This window comes from Dermacentor variabilis, chromosome 4, assembly GCF_050947875.1.
Source record: "Dermacentor variabilis isolate Ectoservices chromosome 4, ASM5094787v1, whole genome shotgun sequence".
NCBI lineage: Eukaryota > Metazoa > Arthropoda > Arachnida > Ixodida > Ixodidae > Dermacentor > Dermacentor variabilis.
The window spans coordinates 92,242,458-92,262,004 of NC_134571.1; the positions used below are offsets into that span (position 1 = coordinate 92,242,458).

Sequence of the window (19,547 nt, forward strand, 5' to 3'; positions counted from 1 at the left end):
GCTTACGCAAATTTGATGTCGGGAAATTGGAATAAGAACATATTGGAATAGTTTTACGTTATATATCTAGCGTTTTTTTTTTTACAACACCGAATATATGGGGTTCTATTTGGTATTAGACTTATTTTTGGAAGTTGGCAGTCTGCTTGAAGCCTGCTTCACCTCCACCGCGGGTCGGCCTGTTATCAGACTATCTCTGGGATCGGCCCACGCATTCCTGTTCACGCGCCGTGATACGGACGCAAGCCGGCCAGGGCACCCCCACTGGGAACGCATACCCGGTATTGCACTATCTCCGGGATCGGCGCACACATCCCTATCGCATATACGGACGTAAGCCGGCCAGGGCATCCCCGGTCCTCCAACCGCCCTGGGAATGCATGCCTGGCATTGCGTTATCTCCGGGATCGGCGCACACATTCATGTCGCCTATACGGACATAAGCCGGCCAGGGTATTCCCCCTCCCCCAACCCTGGGAACACATGCCCGGTGCCGCACTATCTCTGGGATCGGTGCACACATTTCTGTCGCCTATACGGACGTAAGCCGGCCAGTGTATCCCTCCCTCCAACCGACCTTGGAACGCATGCCTGGTATTTAACTGTCTCCGGGATCGGCGCACACATTTCTGTCGCCTAGACGGACGTAAGCCGGTCGTCTAGTTGGTACGTCATATCTTATTGTCATATCTCAGTGTCAAGCTTGCGCTATAACAAAATAAAAACCACCACAGTGCGTGTTTCTTTATGTACGGCACATGACATGATTAAGTCAGTCGCATTGAGTTTGGGGTGCAGTGGGTTGGGGTGCGTTGAGGGTGCAGTGAAGTTGAGGTTGCAGAGTAGATCCGGGTGCTGTGCTGCCGACAACATGGCGACCACATGGTTCTATACTGGGTCTCTTTCTTCTCTGTCGTTTCAAGAACAATGCGCTCCGCTTGGATAAACTTGTCACGTTGGCACCATCGCTACAATTTTAGTGGGTTTTTTTTTTCTCAGAAATTAACCATAGGTCGATAAAACAAACAGAATTCACTCGGACTCACCCAGAAAATTTATTTTTTGACTAAGGCCCCCTCAATCGGACTCAGACTCACCAAAATTATACTCAGCTGGCCTGACTCAGAGTCACACTCACCAAAATTATACAAAGCTGGACTGTTACGGGGGTATGCAATGGTTCATACCCCCATAAGGCAAAAGCTACAAGCGCTCAACAATGTAAAGCAAACAGTGCATACATTCTTTGGAATCACGCATACATACAACATACAGAATAGCACACGTTTCAATAAAGAACAAGCTTAAAACAAGCATCCAAATGAATAAATGATAATGTGAAGTGGTACAATTACAATCCGGCAGGGAATCAGTTTTCGCAAACATTTGTGGCCAGTTAAATGAATATAGTAGAAACAAAAGAAAAAGCAACAAAATGGCATGTTCCAAGTTTCTGCAATTGTGTAAAGTCAATAAAGTAACAACAACAGAATAACTAAACAAGTGAAAATTATTGCAGTCATTTTGCATGAACACTAAACGAATAATCTCAGTCAGCACAAGTTATTTCATTACAAAAACGCCAAGAAGTAACCAGAGGCCAGCCACAGTTAATGTTCCTATGGTACAGGGTTCGTGTTGAGTTTAGATCTCTTAGAGCAACTTTTAAGTGCACCTGTGACATCACATTCTGCAAGTCACAGACAACTACAACAGAACTTGAGCGATGCAGCACAGTGCCACCACAACATTCTATTGCTTGCAAGTCTACATGGACATTTGGCATGTAAGGCACAACAGATGCAACCACCACCATGCTGTTGCAAAACACCTCTTTTTCGCACGAAAATTCAATACGCAATGTGTGCTCTGTGTCACCAATCTGAAACTCCTTGTTTGACGGCAGACTGCTGATAGATAACCACAGCTTGTTGTTTTGGTGGTACACTGAGCTATCCAGGATGTCGTCACTAAGGGAGTGGTCGCCTGGAATGTCGTACTTAACCACCGGCACTTGCATGCTGGCAAGCTTGTGCTTTTCAAAATCCTTTAAACTTTGGAGGATCACCTCATGAACACTGGCTGACTTGCCCACATGTTTGCTGAAATGCTCCATAAAGAGGCCATTCGGATGACCGTCAACTTCGACTGCCGAAGTGCTCGGCGACGTTGCATAAACGACGATAGTGCTTCTTCGAACATGTTGCGGTTTGATCCCACTAGTTCGTGAAGTCGACCCGACAGTTGATGAGCTCGGCTGCTCCCTGGTGTCTCTACAAGCGTCTAGCATGATCAAGTTGAGGCTGCACGGCGCTGCTCTTATTTCTTCAACGATCTCCTGGAAGCAGACGCAGTCTTCCGCGGGAGCGTTGTCATCGCAGTCGACCGGCTGAATGTAGTCCCGCCCGTCTTCTTTGAATCCGTGGCCCGCGTAGTAGAAAAGGCTGTACGAGCCAGGCTTAAGGAATTGTAGGAATATGTTTAACGCGTACACAATGTCGCCTCTGCGCAGATTCTTAAACGCTATGATGCGGAAATTGAGCGCTGCAAGCGCCTTGCCCAAGCTTTCTGCGTCGTTTTCTGTGAGAGGCAGCGTTTCACCGTGCGAATAACTAGAGTTGCTAATGATCAAGGCAACCTTGTCGGTCGCGGAAATAGGTGCCAGCTCTCTCGAAGCATTGTCGCATGAAGCAGGGCATTTCACTATTACTTTACAAGGTTTAGAGAAAGCTTCAGAGCCCCGTACGCTCCAGGCCCGGCATGTGTAATTTCCCGAATGCGCTGGAGTAGGGCTGTGGATCTCGAGGACAGGGCTTGCGCAAGTCGACTGGTTACAGACAAGTGGCTCACCGTTGTAAAACCACTGGTAATTTGGCGGGGGAAATGACGAGGCACGGCACGTCAGCCGGAGCACAACGTCGGCCCGCGCTTCCAACTCGAGACGCGGCTGAGGATTCTCTCGAATGACGACCGGTTCATCGGGTTTCAGAAGAAGCAACGCGTCGAACGCATTTACGAGTTCCAGCCACCTAACGAGATCATGAAGTGAGACGAAACTGTTCTGCAATGCAAGCACGAGATCATCGGCTGAAGCCGGCGAGAACGTTGCACTGAGGTAGGTGTCTGGAATAACCGATCGTAAACTTCTCCAGAGCTCGTCGGAGCTTAATGCCCGTATCAGCTGATACGTTAAAGGTTTGTTCAAAGACAATATGTTACTCAGCAGAGCTGACATAGTTAAATATTTTCATTAAACCGACGGGCAGCGTTTACTCACATTTCTGAACACAACCGTCTGCAATGGCAAGGGCCGGATGGGCAAGTGTCTCCGCTTGTCTTGCCTGCGGCTTGTCTGATGTAAATTATCTACTTCTACGTGACCACTTAAGCTACACTAACATAAATCATAAAGAGCACTGTCAACTAAATTATTGTATCATGCTACTATATTTATATTTCTTGCTTGTGAATGGCTGAGAGCAGTGATTCCATGATTGTCATACCAATGAACAGCGACACCATTTGCGGGAAAACGTTGTAGGTTTCGCTTTTCGGCGGGCTTTCACCCTACATCGACACAATGTCTGTCGACGCTGTTAGAAGTGCGTTAGAAAATGATTATTCTGGAGACAACAAGGAAGTCTTTTTGGACGAACTAGGAGTGTTTGGAGTCGAGGAAATCACGCCCAGTTGCCTGTCGAAATGTGAGTACGCTTCGTCCTGCCCATCGTGTTGTCGGGACTCCCGTGCGTTCTTCAAAGCGGCAAACTTTGTTTCTTGCTTGTTTCTGTGACACATATTTCACGCAGTGAGCGAGCTGTGCCTCGTTTACGAGTCGGCACCCGAGACGATCGCGTCATCGTGGATCGCTTTCAGTATTAAAAAGGGCATCCACGTCGGCGACATGACAGTGGCACTGCTAGATCAAATGGAACAAGAGGTAAGAGTTCGATTTGAAATCACCTTTGCCAATTGCGTAGACATACAACGTCTGTCATAATTTGGATTTACTCTCGCTTTTTACCATATGTTAGGTTTTAGCGAAAGACAACTCCAAATCCTCTGCTAAAACGCCGGTTTCAAGAAAGACTGCTCCGAGGATATTCACTGCAAACGCAAGCAGGTATGTAAGTAGTGATGGAGCTTTAAGCGAACTGTGCGCTATTTACAGGCGAGATACTTATGGACATGGAGCGGCTGTATACTTAAGTGAAGTAAATACTTTTGCGCCTCCTGTATTATATCTGAGACAAGAACGTCGCAACTGAAGCTTAAAAAGTCAATAAAAAAAATGTTTAGCTTTGCACACATTCACATGTGCAACGTGTACACATAACAATGTCTTTTGATGGTCGGTGCCCACCATGTTTTCTTGTTAACTTTTGTTTACTCTTGATAACGTGTTCGCTACCGATTGTATTTCTTGACGTTTTCTTTTTTTTTTTCGCCCTGCTCTTGCATGCTCTAATACTCTTATGTATCCACTAATGATAGGAGGGCCCCTTGGCAATTTCTCACACTGGGACCTCCTGATGCTGTATATAATATGGCAGCCCATTTTTTGTACATGCAATAACAAACAGTAAACATCAAACTACTGTGTCTGTAAGCTGCTACGAAATTTTAGCATTGTATTTTGGTTCACTATAGTAGCACATTTCACCTACACGCAGTGACACTAACAATGAGAGCAGAAGTTGATGCCATATGCAATTCACATATTCATGTACCTTATAGCTTCGGGCAAGTTGAGCTGCCATTTGCAGTGTTTAGAGACTGCATAAGTCACATCTAAAAGGCTTAGTTTTGGGACTTGTTCTGCCAACTTGGACTATTTGTACCACAAATTCTGCTTGCATTACGGGAAGCATGAGACAAGTAATTGTTACAACTGCATTCAGCAATGGTGGTTCACCAACTACACCGTTCTGCTGGTGTACATGGAGTGATGTATTGACAGTCGCATCACCTGCATTATAAAGCAGGAAAAATACAAAAATTCGTCTGTATTGTGACTTTGCCCACAAGTAAAGAATCCTCAGGTGGTCAAAATTATGGCGTAGCCCGTTATTACAGTGTTTTTCAAGGGTTTTGGATGTTAAACTCCATCATTCCCATTATTTGATGCATGCATATGCTACAACAGTGAAGTAGATTTTAACTTTATAAACCTTAATACATTTTATTCAATATTTTCAGCAATGATGATGATGCTGGTGATGAAATCTTGGAAAGCTATGGTGCCAGCAAGGAGGTTGGGCAAATCAGTCTTGTTTCACTGCAGTATCCTGTCACTTGCAATGCTTGCCTGAAATATTATCAATTCCTGTATATTTTATTCTAGAGTTTGAAGAAGCACCAAAGAACTCCTGAAGCACCTGTTAGTAAGCGCTTTGTGTCTTCCAAAGGAAGCCCTTCTGTTGTCTTCTCACCTGCATCATTCTCTCCAAAATGGTAAAGTTTCTGCAAAAATTATACAGCTGCTAGCTGCAAGGCCACATTGTTAAAGCTCAAGACAGTAATACTATTGAACATTTTAGGCTGCTTGTATGGATTCGCATTGATTGTGCTAGTTGTTTCAGAAAAGCCCCTGCTTCAACATTTAATGCACTGTTGGGCCAGTGCTTGCAACTTAAATGCAAGGTTGATGGCATTGAGCACCTCAAGCGGAAGTTTCAGCTCCAGTTTACATATGTAATACAGCATGTACATACTGCAGAAGAATGAAAAACAAGTATTGACTTTTAAGTGGAGGTTTTATTTTACACATGGCAAAATATAGAAGAAAACATTATGGAAAGCAAAAAAAGCGAGAAAGGAGAACTCTTCGTGCATCACCAACATCCACGGCACACCGTGGAAAAAACAAGGCCTAAATAAACTGCTGTGGCACATTGTAGATGTTAATACATGATAAGCTTTTACAACTACCATTCCCACTGTTTTCCCATGTTTTTCGCCTATATGTTGCTATACACAGCACAAGAAGTTCAAATGAAAGGCAGCGCTTCTCATGAGCTCTTCTTCTCATCTTTTGACTGTATAATCCACGTATACTATATGTAGATGTGTCAAGCCAACTAGTAGCCTACCAAACACATTCTTTAGCTTAGGACCACCTCTGATTTTCGAGCTAAATCCGTGTGAAACACATTAAGCAAAAGCTGAACCAATCTCAGGGAAATTTGTTTTATTTCGATAAAAATGCAAAATTATGGTGATTTATAAACATTTGAATTAGGTGTCTACATCTGAAAAAAACTGATGAATATATTAGGAATTCAATACAATGCAAATGTGAAGGCTAGTACTCCATAAATTTGCAACAAAAATGAATATATTGCAGTTTTGTAAACTGTATCTATAGGGCCATTAAAGTGAACAAATTTGACCTGGTATACTCAACTTTAAACTGTGCTGGTGTTTTTGGGATGTAACTATTTCAATACTCACAGAGCTGAAGTAAGAAATGCTTGTAAACCATGATTTAACATGTTGGTTTGGTCTGCTTTGAACTGTCTGTAGCATTTTACAGAACTGTGATGTCTGTTTTTGTTGTGGATTTAGTTGTAAACCCAGTGCTTCAAAGCTTGAAGAAGCATAAAGGAAGGAAAATTGTCTACAATTAATATGCTATTTGAGTGGTTCCATTGCCCTATTTCGACTTATACGACACTTTGATCTTTACAAGCTGTGTGTTTGAAATTATGACAGTTTAAGATAAGGCAGTTTGCATCAACTTCATGAATTAGGATTTTTATTCAAGCAGTGCCATTAAATTTGTGCACGTAGTCCCACGTGAGGGACGTCAGAACTTAAGGCCTTAGAGATACAATCTTGTTAACATCATCCATGTAGCGTTAACATTATCTGCATGTGCAACAAGAGGGAAATAGCGTATGGTTGGGTACTTATTCACCACTATGGACCTTGTTGAGCCTTTAGTATTGTGTGAACGAACATTCTAACAAAGATATGTGAAGATAAGGAAGTCTAAAATATTTATTTGCATATATTTACAATAGGTTATGCACCGATTATGCTGAAGGTTTCAGATAGTGCAGTGTTTGATTATATGCTGAAAACATGTCAGGTTCTGCATGCACTTCTTAACCATGACACATGCAGACAGTTTAATATTTGCTAAGTAAAAAATGTAGAAGGGTTCTAAGCTGAGCTTGTTGGTATTGGTACATATTTTTATGAATACTTTAGGACAGTGCAAAGAGAAGGGACAATATCGAACGCAAGTGCAGTTATTCTTCTGCAGGCGGCACCAATCAAGAGCATTAGGCATGCTCAAATGTGATGAAACGACCAAAGGAAAACAGTGCTTTGGGCATTAGGAGTTGTAAAAGAGCGGTGAACTGAGCTTGTTGGTACAGATTTATGTCAATATACTTGGGTACATCATGATTGTATACATTTCTTCACGCTGTCCTGTAGTGTTCTCGTAAATATGTAAATATTCATATAAAACAATGTAGCAAGGCTGACCAGATCTTAAAGAGGCACTATGGAGAAGCACTAGATCAGTTTATACTGATAAAATACTTTTCTAGGAGAGCATTTCTTTCACTATATATATATATATATATATATATATATATATATATATATATATATATATATATATATATAATAGAAAATTAAAGCCAAACTCCCATTTCCTGAATTTTACTGCAAAGCTCCAGCAATGTCCCAAATTTTAAAGTATTCACTATGTGTTTTGGACGTGGTGGTACAGTCAGTGATGTTCTTAAAACATGATATGTTCAGTCTATGGCTCTTTTACAGTACAATGTACTCCATTGTAGTCCAATAATTTAACTAGGCCCGAGCAGGTGCTGTCAATGTCCGTGACATCACGGAAAGCTGGTGCGGGAACATGAAGGAAGTGTTGCCACCCATCTTCCGCTCTTGCATCTTTTCTGGCTTACCAAGCCTGCTCTCACAGTAAGAGTAGCTTTCTTGTGGAAGGGTAATTTTCTAATACAGCCCAACTTTTTTTCTCTTTAGTATCCCTTGAAGTTTGACTCAAGAATTTGTGACATTACACTTTATGAAAGCATTTCTCAACTAATGTCACTCTCTCTCTCTTTTCGTTTCAGTATAAACCAATCAGTTAAATACTCTTCACGTTCCACCTCTGGAGCTGTCGTTGCGCACCTCAGGAACCACGAGAACCCTGTGTGGACGTGTAGCTGCGACCTTGATGTACAAGTTGGTCTAGTCTATGTTGGGTCTGTCTGCAAGCCTGACGTCATGTACATGTTTGAAAAGCTGAAGGACAAAGCTGGTTGTCTTTGTGACTCAGCCAGTGACCTGGCAGAGTACTACCAGAAAGAAGAGATGGATGAGAAAGACGTTTTTGTCAACATTTCTGAACTCATTCTGGTGAGTTGAACTCTGCTTGCCCTTGTAAGTTTTCTTGTTGAAGTGTACTGCAGTAGACTTCCGTTAGTTCTATTTTTTGGTTAATTTGATCCTGACCCAATACCTGGCCAACGCCCATGCATTTCTACAGCCACAAACTTTCATTATTTTGATCCTAAAATTGGCCTTCGCTGGATAATTTGAACTTGACCAGTCAGCATGCATATGCATAAGTCCTATGGTGACCCCAATAGTGACCCCTTTTATGACAGCGGCTGTCTCGGCTGAGCTTAGGGGACAATGAATGCGTTGAACACATGTGATCTCTCGTCAAAAACGCCTATTTTCGGCCTGCCCTAGGAAGATTTTCAAGCAATAACCGTAGCACACAATGTCTGGTTGTAGTGTTTACCCAGAGTGTGTCTTTTTGTTCTTAACGAAATTGGCCTGAATATTGCCAGCGGATGCAACCGGATTCGACAGCAAAACTGTCTTTCCGGCATTTGCATGCTTGGCCGCATAACATGAATGTACAGCGGCAAAGCTTACACTAAAAAAAAAAATTTAAAACTGTGCGAGAAAGCCGACTTCAAGAAATTGGCCGCCAGTGTGTAGCATGTATTTCACGCTTGGCCATTTTTATTGCTAAAAAATTGGTTGTGCGTTAGATTTCTACTTTGTTTAGGAGCTTTAATGTAATTTCTATGCTAGTTTGTTCACTTTTGACTCGTGGAAAATAGGCGTGAATTTGACTTGGGGGCGTGTTAGACTCTGGCAAATACTGCCAAATGAATCGGTGGCGTGTTCTGGGGTCTTTTTCTGCACGTTGTTTAATTTGACCTGCTGGATAATTTGATCATGCTCGTCGGTCCCATAAGAGCCGAATTGACGGAAGTCGACTGTTGTTGTAAAGCTATGTGCACACTAGCAAGAAGGAAGGTCAGCATGCTTCAAGTGGCAAAGTTTATGAAAAGTGACAGGAACGTGCGGCAACCAATCTAATGTGCCCGAGACCGATTTTTTGCGGCAGCCAAAAAACAAACAGCCAAGAAAAAGCGAGTCACATGGTCGCACAACCTGCAACATGGCAGCTTTTGTTTACTGCAGTCAAAAGGCATTGGGAGAAAGTCTCAGACGGAACGAGAGAACTCGGCATATTAGGTGGGGCCGCTTGACTGCTGCACCCCGCAAAACGCTGATCAGTGTGACCATTGAAGCACAAGTCTGCAACGCGTGCACTCCCTGTGTGTGGCCTATCATGCACATATTTCACACTAATGTGGATGTTCAGTGCAGTCCACTGTTAAAGGAAACGCTCACATGTTGGCTTCTCACTTTGCTGGTACCCTAACTACATGTGGCTGCGGAAGCACTGGCAGCGCACTGCACAGGTGTGGTCGAAAGGAGTCAGGGCTGCCAACCACTGGTTACCTGCTGCAAATCTAGGCGATGGCACTCTTGTGAAGGAGAGAGAAATCCAGGCAATGTTCTGCACTCCAGTGTTCCCTTTTACAGTGGAGCCCTTTGTACCCTAACAAGTTCTTTCTCCATTTCTGCTGGCACGTGCTGCATATACTCGTAAACAACTTTCTGTGGAAAAGCACGTAAAGCTGAAAGGGCAGAGCTTCTGCAGACGTGTTACTGCACCAAGTAGTCCGGTGGAGTTTGACAGCACTTTCTCAAACACTGAATCAGTGTCGCTTGCTGCTTGCAATGGTATCGCATATGCCATGATGCGGAAGAACATAGCGGAAGAAATAAAATTCAGATTTAGGTCTGAGTGGCATATTCTTCGTCTGATTTTAATACACTGTATTTACTCGATTCTAACCACCCCTTTTTTTTCACGAGCGCGATGCCCAAAGTGAGGGGGGGGTGCTTAGATTCGAAAAATCTAGATTGACCCCCCTCTCTCTTTTCGCTGCGACATCACGACGAGACGGGCGCGAGAAATAACATTTTATTTTGCAAACATTCAAAAGAAAAATCGGTGCAGACAGTAAACCCACCGCTTGTGTAGGATGCTCAGTCACTATCACTACCACTTGAGTTCGTTGCACCGCTTGAACCGCTGTTCTCCGTATCCCACAGCAGATCGTCTTCCGTTCCGTCAAAGTTGTTTGTGATCGAGCACTTCTTAAATGATTTGACCACAACGTCCACTTGGACCCTCTTCCACATGTCTGAAATCCACTTTGCGATGGCTGATAGGGACGCTTTCTGCACATTTCCCGTCGGCGTCTTCTTCTGATCAGGGTTTCGCACCCACTCTTCGTACTCCTGTCGGAGATTGGCTTTGAAGGGCTTGTTGACTTAAATGTCAAGGGGTTGCAGCACTGGCGTCATGCCACCCGGAATCACAACCAAGTCGCTATTGATGTTCTGAAGCTTTGTCTTTACCTCCGGGGACAGAAGGCCGCGAAATGCGTCCAACAGAAGCATCGACCGCGTGCCTACAGGTCCTCCGAGTAATGATTCCAGAGTGAGCAAGCGCGTTTGGCGGCCTTGGCTACGCGCTCTTCCTAGCAAATAGGGGGTGCTTAGATTCGCATGCAAATTTTTTTCCCAACTTTTTCGCGAAAATAGAGGGGGGGTGGGGGAGTGCTTAGAATCGCAAAAATACGGTAAGTGCTATTGTAAAGAAGAATCTTATGTTTTCTGTTTCCTAGCTTAAACAAACACAAATGAGACATTGAGAATATATACTTATAAAAACGCTGTGTCAGAAGTCTCCATAGCTTTCCTTTCACTGCCACAGCAATTTTAACAAGAGTTAAATCTAATTATATGAAATTCGATGAAATTGACGTCTTGCTTCATTATGTAGAAATTTCGTTACATTTAAATTCGATCTTTTATACAAATACAGCCGCCAATGAATTTTTCTTACATGGAAGGGGCTTCAAAATTTCCACATTATCGGGCTATCGTAAAGAGCAAGTTTGAATGAGAAAAAGTATAATTCTGTTAAATATGAGACTCAGCGACAAAAAATACAGTTTCATGCCATGTCGACGACATCTTCACATCAGTGCTGCGAAGCAAAGCCGGCCATGCTTTCGCGTCCACTCTGCCCTCGTGGCTGACAGTGTCAACCACAGTGGGACGATGCTATCATGAAAAGCGCCGGCAGCAGGGAGCAAATGCTTTGTCTGCCTGTCGCTTCAATTTGTCTCCGAAACAAGAGAATGCAACCTCCAGCGCTAAATGCATGGGAAGGCAGTGCATGATGCCACGCCATCCCAGCTTCACCTGCACATGGCGGCAAATTACCTGTAAAGCAAGGTGCTGATTGCATATGCTCTCAGCCACGCTGACAAGCCATACACAGCCACAGCTGATAAGGAAATGTGTGCCAACCCACCCCCTTGCCTTCGCGCACTCTTGATTGCATTACCGTGACCTTGCTCCCCTCCCTCCCTTTCCCCTTGCTTGTGCGGGAAGACGGCAGTCATCAGGCCACCATCCATCTCGACTCACCCTCGCACGCTTTCACTCGCACCTAAAGCATGCAGCACACATGGTGCGACAGTATCTTATTGCACTTGAGCTTTAAACGGAGCATCACGCTGCTCCACATTGGCGGAAGCTCTCGGTCACATGGCACCCGATCTGAGGGGTGTTCACAAGCAGCTGCATGTAATTCAGCCATTTGATCATCTCCATCCATGGAAGTTTCCAATTTTATTGTCTTGGTATTTCTTCACTGCAGCAGTAAAATTTCTTTATATGTTGGAATTGTGTATAAACGCACTTTGTTATATTGCGGTTCAGAATACATGATGTTCTATCGATAAGAAGTTATAAAAAGTTCGATACTTCGTTACATCGAGGCTTGACTGTATAAATGTACTGCGTTGTTAAATTCCTTACTACATATCTTGATGTCCCCCACCCTCATGCCTCTTCCTCTGCTAGATCACATCACTGTGTCACAATTTGGAAGAAACTGTGATTCCAGTATTCTCGTTCTCAGTGTAATCCAGTCTGCTAAACAGCGCAGCATGGTTGTTTCGCAGCTTTTAGGTGAAACAAGGTTATTGTCTTCAAACGAGGTTACTGCACGTCTCCTTTGCATTTCTGAAAAAAAAAATGTTGCATATTTAAAGTTATTTTGCCAAGGTTTTCTAGCCTTGCTGATTTCTTCATTGCAGCAGTGTGTAGCCTTTGCTGCTTTATGTTTCAGGAGGACAGCTTTGTCACGGGAAGAGTGCTGTGTGACAGCTGTGGGAAAATGAATGCTAGTTCACTGATCCTCGAAGGTAGTGAGACTAGCAATGGTCAGTCTGTCAACCTGGACGTTTCAAAGTTGAAGCAGTACTCTCTTTTTCCTGGTCAGGTAATGTGACATTCTCCTACATATTAAAATATAATAAATTGTTATTAGTGTGTCTATTCTTTAGAAAGCAAGATTGTGGGCATTTCTTTTTATTTTGACCATGGATAGTCTTAGATTCAACACCTTAGCCTTTAGGACAAAAAGTGTTCAAGAATACTTAAAACTGCCTGAATATAGATAGCAGAAGTGATTGTAGTTGTGAAAACTGGCACACTTCAGGATAGTGTAAAATTTAGAAGCCTTGCTCTATGCAGTCCACATCATGTCCTTTTGGTGTTCGTGCAGAAGGTTCTGTGTGCACAATTGTCCATAGAAAAAAAAATGGTATGCCTGTTTGACCATTGCTAAAGGCACAGCAAAATTCGCGAATAGCGTTTACACAAACATTGAAGCTAAAAACTCTTCTAGCCAATGTGAACAGATTGCAACGGAAAAAGCCAAAAAAGGGAAGCAGACATTTTGAGAAAAGAAAGAAGGTTACAATGTTTAATATTCATTATTCCAGGTGTTTAAATAAGGCCTATTTCGGCCTACTTAAATTTTGCCATCAGTCTCATTGAAATCCTTAACTTGTCCTCATATTGCGAGTCATATATTTTGTGCAAACTCTGCCTGGATGAATATTATTTGGCATTATTCTGGGCTACCAGGTGACTGATTTATTTTGCAGGGATGTTGTGGAAAAATAATCATCAATGCACTCCGCATCCTGGCAGTCACATAGAATGTATGAAAATCGTATATCCATTTCATGCTGCCCAGTGACCAAATTAATACACCAAGTAGATAATCCAAATCGGTAAAGTAAATACAATGTAGTATTCACTTTGACTATTAACGAAAGAACCACATTTAAGTGAATAATTTACCCTGGTCTTTCTTGGCTTTATTGTCTGTTGGCTTCATATCGTTATTTCCATACAGGGTTAGGTTTTGAAGTCGCGAATTGAAATTGAACTTTCTATAAGTAGTAATTGAGTGGAAGGCTACAGCACGAGAACCGACAGAGACAAAGGAGGCACACAAAGTACACATGCACAACGCTTAATTTCAACAAAAATGTTTATTCTACCAGTACGCAGCTAGTGTTCAAGCGAATATCTAACAAAAAAAAAAAACAAGATCACACATGCTCTCAGAACCTGCTCTTACCGCTATTGCACCCTGGCATTTGAATCAAGGTAGCTCAGCTCTTTTTCACACAAGGCTATCGAAGGACAATTAAGGACTATTGACAGTTACTTCCCGCACCTGAAATTGTGACAGCCTCGACAATTTCTCTAGTAAGGCTTGATTTTCTCCTAGATATAATCTTGCATTCTTCAAAGACAGGTTTGCACCCACAGTCTCTGCTCCATTTACTCTGCTAGTAAATGAGTTTTATGTATTGGAGTTGCATTATTACATAGTAACATAGGAGCAAAATGCAAAGCTCTGTCATTGTGGAAGGAACAATGACTTTCATATAAATGACCCAATGGAGGATGATTATTCAATACCAAGTAATGAAAAATTTGACAGAGGTATCAATGAAAAATCAACTGAAAATTTGCCGTTAGACTTGGGTCAACTTTACGAGAGCAGATTTCGCAATGCAAATTTGGTCAAGCCAAGATTGGACAGTTATACAAAGGCTAAAATGAATTCCAGCTATATTGACTGAATATGCTCTAAAACAACAAATACGTTACTGTTGCTCAGAGCACATCCTCAGTAAACAATAAATATGTAAATGTGAGAAGTGACAGTGTCACTTCAGAAATGCAAAACGAGCTACTGCTGATGTAAATCACGTGACAATCATGGGGCTCTCTGGCTCAGTGGCTATGATAATGCTGGCTGCTGAGTACAATGTTGTAAGTTCAACATTTGGCCATTGTGGCCATGTCCCAATGGGGGTGGAATCTCAAAATTTTTGTCTACCTTGCTTCGGGTGCGCATTCCGAGCACAAGACTTTCTGTCTTTGTTGCGATTTTGTTGGTGATTAAGTCATCGCTTAGTGCAAAACAAAAGAAGAGACATTCTTGCGGACTTCATTGCCACTCCAGCTAGACCTTTAGTACCCCTTTAACAACAATTCTTATCTTCACTTCTCTCAGCACATTTTAAGCACGCCTTGTTCTTTCACTCGAAGGAAGACCAGCTAATGACTGCTCTCATCTGTCAGGTAACAACAAGCATCCAGGTGCTGGGACATTGACGAAACAGTGTGAGAGATTGAATGAGAGTCCAGGATGAACAGGAGTGGTTCAGGGACCTTTGAAACATAGTTGCTTTCTTGCTATCCTTCGCAATCCAAGAAGTGGTGTGCAAATTTTTTTTTTATTTGTGTTGCTGCAGGTAGTTGTTGGCAAAGGGACCAATCCAACTCAGAAGACCCTCATTCTGAAAGAGTTGTTCGATGTAAGCATATGTTTCCTTAGCCCCTTTTCACAGTATACGTGGATCTGGCATGTTTGACGGATGTTGCGTTATCGAACGATAATTTTGTTGGTTCAATACTGCGTTTTTTTTTTCCAGGGCAAAATGTTGCCTTTCTCTAACCAGTCACCACCTCTGAAAGGTAAAGTGCCGGCCTTCTTTGTCTTATGATTGCTGTAAGTCTTTTATTGCGATAGCAACTATATGGATACTACAGCCGAATTTCCGCCGTCGTCACTGTGATGTTCCATATAAAGTCCAAGTGCGATGAGATCACGGCCGTGTGCCATGTGTTATAGGTGCGAGGGAAAGCATGTGAGGGTGAATTGAAAAGGATGGTGGCTTGGTGTGGCGATGCCTTTGCGCACGCGCAAGGGAAGAAGGCAAGAAAAGTGCGCGCCGACTTTTTGCACACACGCAAGGGTTAAGGGGTGATGTGTGCGCGCTAGGAGGGCGGGAGGGGGGGTGCAGGGTGGCACGCCTATCTGCTTCTACTACGGCCACGTGCATCACATCTTGCAGGTAATCTGCAGTGGTTTTGAAGGCTAGCCAACCTAAGATAGCTGATAGCTTCGTGTGCGCTGTGTTCTCGTATGCCTAGTTCGCATTGAAGCGAGAGGCAGCACGATGTGGAACTCACTCACTGCTATTGCCACTCTTCATCATGCCAGCGTGCTAATAGTGAGTGTTCGTGGTCATTGAGTGAGATGTATGTATCTGCGTGCATGACATCATGCTTGTTAGTTTAGGTAGTAAGCGAATGTTTAGAGCAGTTTATACAGCTGTTAAAACGATCATCCTTACTGTGTACAGCTGTCTACTAGTTTGCTATCACAATTAATGCTTTCCGTTCTGTGCAAAGCTGCAAGTTTTTTTGCACCATAACCACTTTTGATTTAATAAAGTGTTAAGTAGCTTTAAAATGTGAATTTAGGCCTTTGTTTTCTGTGCTAAATATCAATATTTCACTAGGGAACTGAAGTAGAATTTTAAGTGGATTCTGTTCCTCTTTGAACTGTCAGTCTTTCTCTATTGTATTCCTTTAAGAGCAACCTTTTCTGTGCAGCACAACCTTTGGGATGCCTTTATGCTAAAATTAGACTGCAGTAAATTAAATGACAGCATGTCATTCTTGGAAGTATGCTCTTGTCACCAGTTTCTGGAATGGAAGTGGGGCGGGCTATAGTTTGGTCTAAATTTAAGTTTTGCTTTCTGATTGAGCCTGTCACTCACACCGGCACAGATCCTGTTGCTCAAAACAGCTTGTGGATGTCTCAACATGTACTCTCATTTAAAAAAAAATATATATATATATGTCCACACAGCCAAACTGAAATCGTAAATACAAAAGCACAAGGCTACACTTGTGGTAGGGGACATGCTGTTAAATCTTGATGTTGTTGACAAACTTCAGTGTGATGAAATCGTTGATGTGATGAATTGTCTTACTTTTAATAACTTGATGTCCATAACATGTCCTGTATTTTAGCCTCTATATAGAAAACAGCAAAGAACAACTGTGACATTAAACGGAAACTGTACCAAAGGCACCATAGTCAGATGGTTGAATTATTTGCGGTTGTTTGTGGATGCATCATGCACTTGTAATTTCTGAAATGTTTAGACCCAAATTTCAAGTATTTCAGTCTAACTCAATTTTAATGTAACCAATTAGAGTGCTCATGTTTCTGATCTTATATCGATGTTTGACCATGTTGGTATGCTTGATTAGAAATTCGATGCACTATAGAGTATTCTTTGTGAGGAAAGTTAATTGCAGTTTTAATGAAGTTCATAAATATGGCTTTCGCATACTGCTGTCTTGTTTAATCTAGCGGCCTGTTCATATTCCATATGTCCATGATAGCGCATAACATGCAATTAGTTGTGTCTTTCTTAGTGTATATTGCATGTTGTAGCTAATCTCAATGAATTTAATGTTTTCAGAACCTTTGCATTTGGTGATTGCGGCGGGGCCATACACCACATCAGACACTCTCAGCTTCGAGCCTTTGGTTGACTTCACAGCCTACATCATCAAGCACCAGCCTCATGTTTGCATTATGGTGTGTAGCTGAGTGTTGATGGGCTCACAGTTGACTAAAGAATATACTAGTTATATGTACTGCAATCATCTAACAGAAGCATAGCAGGGCTGGGAATGTTTTGGCAATTAGACTTTCGTGTAGTCAACATTTCTATGAATCAAAGTACAGATACATGGAATAGTGCATAGACGTACTTAAATGGTGTGGATTATTTAGTTACATCCTAAAAAAAAAAGAACAGATAGTGTATTACAAGTAAATAAATATAAGCTATAAGGGAAAGCTGCTGGAATTATTCCGAGCCCTTTTCCTTTGCCAATTCTCAGTGCTGTTTCTGTTGCACGATTGTGAAATAACTGCCACTTAGTGCTTTCAATTTATTTAAGGGGAACAGTATCTGCTTAACTCTTGTTGGCCTGTTGGTTTTAATAATGAATTTCAATGATGTAAGTATGACATCTTGAATACAAGGATTACCAACTTTATTATTCTTTAAAAATTGATTTGATTTTCCTTTTGTTTTTTTCCTCTGTGCGGTGCAATTACCACACCCATTTCAAGTTCTGAGTAAATTAGCCGCCGAGTTAAGAATTGGCAGTACTGTTTCGAATGCATGATGGATTTGCAGACAAAGGTTGGGCTGTATGTTCTCAGTTCTTGACACAACTGTTCTCACATGTCACTGCCTTGAGATTCCCTTACTTACATCTTGTTGAAAATTTTGTGGTAGCTAAAAGTAACAGCAGTGGCTAGTTCGCAGCAATACTGTAGTAGTACGTAGTACTAATAGTAGCAGAAATATTGAAAGTGTTGCTTTCAAAAACATAAGCTACTAGAGATAACATAGCAGCAGGACCATTTGTGCTTATTGCTGCTTGTCTTTGTTGCACTGTAGGGTTTGTTTTGCCAGCTTATAATTAAATAATTGATTTTAAATTTTTTATATATATGTGTAAATTGAAAATACAGTGCGCATATTGCATAAATGTAGAATTAGGTATTAGAGCCAAAAACTAAATGTGTGTCATTTTTGTCACACACCTGTTATAATTGAAATCGTACGTAATAATAGGCAGTGAAGCCAGAGAAAACATAGGGGAAGTTAAATGTTATGTTATGGCAAGTTATCTGTTCATCCACTTTCATTTCCCTTTACCTTGTTATTTCTGCATTTTAAGTTACACATAAAAAATGACTTCTCCTATGCTTTTTCTGGATTCATTGTCACTTTGTATGATGGTGACTACCAAATATGAAGTCCTTTGGGTCTCGCAATTGTGCTTGCTCATTGTGATAATTGGCTATTTGTAGAAGTTTCATCATTATGTCGCTGCTGTAACCTGCTTTTCTACCATTTGGTCGGCAAAGATATTTATTACCCTACTGTTCTTTTCTTTATTACCAGATGGGACCCTTTGTAGACAGTCGTCATGAGTTGATCCAGGTTCGTACTATTGTGTGCCATAATTCTCTGCGATTTGCTTCTTGAAACCTACATTCCTAGCTAAATTGCTTAGATTAAGAATCAAAAGCATTGTACATACCAATTGATCGAAGTAAATATATGCAAGTCCTCGTCCGTGTTGCGTGCATGTTCTTTCTATTGCACATTATGTCCTTAGTTTGTTTAGTTTTCATGGCTGTCTTCAGCCAGAAAGATTTGAATAACTTTTAAGTTCACTGTTTAAATATACGCTAATTAAAGAAAAGTGGCCCAAGGCATATGTCATCAAATGCAGCTGGCCATTTCAATGACATAATGTACCTATTTTGTATTGACAACAGTGAATGAGTATGTCTTTCTATCTGCAGGTTATGCAATGGTCCTCATGGTCACATTTCTGTCTACTGTTTCTTTTCAGAAGGGGAACCTACCTGATACATATGACACCATATTCCAAAATCAAATCGATGCACTAGCTAATGCATTACAAAAGTAAGATGTTTCTTTAAAAGTCCAAATATAAGTTTTGTTGCTCAGATAGTTGGCTGCATCCTCGGTTTTCCCATTCGTGGTGCCTTCTTTTCTTTGAACCTTTATATGTATAATCTCATTGTTGTCATGTTGACATGATGATCATTTTTTGTTGCGGATTAAGCATACCTGAAGCACCTCTGGAGACCTGCAGTTTCACAGCACCACAACTTCTCTTGCTTCTTCATCAGAGGTCACAGCACTGAGGCGCAACTTGCATTACGGATGTAATCACATTGCTCACTACTGAGCTCATAGTTGCTTGTTGCCGTAAAATGCCCGGTTTGTGGCTTGTAAACTAACTTTGTGCACGGTCAAATCTAATTTAGAAGGTTCTCCTATGCCACAATCAATTTTGTTTCCACATATGTGCAGTTTGTCACGACA

The 19,547-nt window shown here is 41.9% G+C and overlaps 2 protein-coding genes across 2 annotated transcripts in view; one reads left to right on the top strand and one right to left on the bottom strand.

The window, feature by feature from the left end:
- Positions 1-729: 729 nt before the first annotated feature.
- LOC142579499 (mucosa-associated lymphoid tissue lymphoma translocation protein 1 homolog) lies at positions 730-3,335 on the bottom strand. Its single transcript, XM_075689746.1, has one exon. The coding sequence runs from the start codon at positions 3,233-3,235 to the stop codon at positions 1,550-1,552; it is 1,686 nt and encodes a 561-aa protein (XP_075545861.1). The 5' UTR covers positions 3,236-3,335; the 3' UTR covers positions 730-1,549.
- A 131-nt stretch (positions 3,336-3,466) lies between these two features.
- The window catches only part of PolA2 (DNA polymerase alpha subunit B), a 34,550-nt gene continuing 18,469 nt past the window's right edge, over positions 3,467-19,547 (top strand). Inside the window, exons 1-12 of the mRNA XM_075689745.1 lie at positions 3,467-3,704; positions 3,810-3,940; positions 4,035-4,123; positions 5,200-5,254; positions 5,345-5,454; positions 8,112-8,397; positions 12,563-12,715; positions 15,057-15,119; positions 15,237-15,279; positions 17,085-17,203; positions 18,591-18,629; positions 19,048-19,121. Coding sequence (XP_075545860.1) covers positions 3,581-3,704; positions 3,810-3,940; positions 4,035-4,123; positions 5,200-5,254; positions 5,345-5,454; positions 8,112-8,397; positions 12,563-12,715; positions 15,057-15,119; positions 15,237-15,279; positions 17,085-17,203; positions 18,591-18,629; positions 19,048-19,121 — 1,286 coding nt within the window. The 5' untranslated portion in view covers positions 3,467-3,580. The remainder of the gene's footprint in view (positions 3,705-3,809; positions 3,941-4,034; positions 4,124-5,199; positions 5,255-5,344; positions 5,455-8,111; positions 8,398-12,562; positions 12,716-15,056; positions 15,120-15,236; positions 15,280-17,084; positions 17,204-18,590; positions 18,630-19,047; positions 19,122-19,547) is intronic.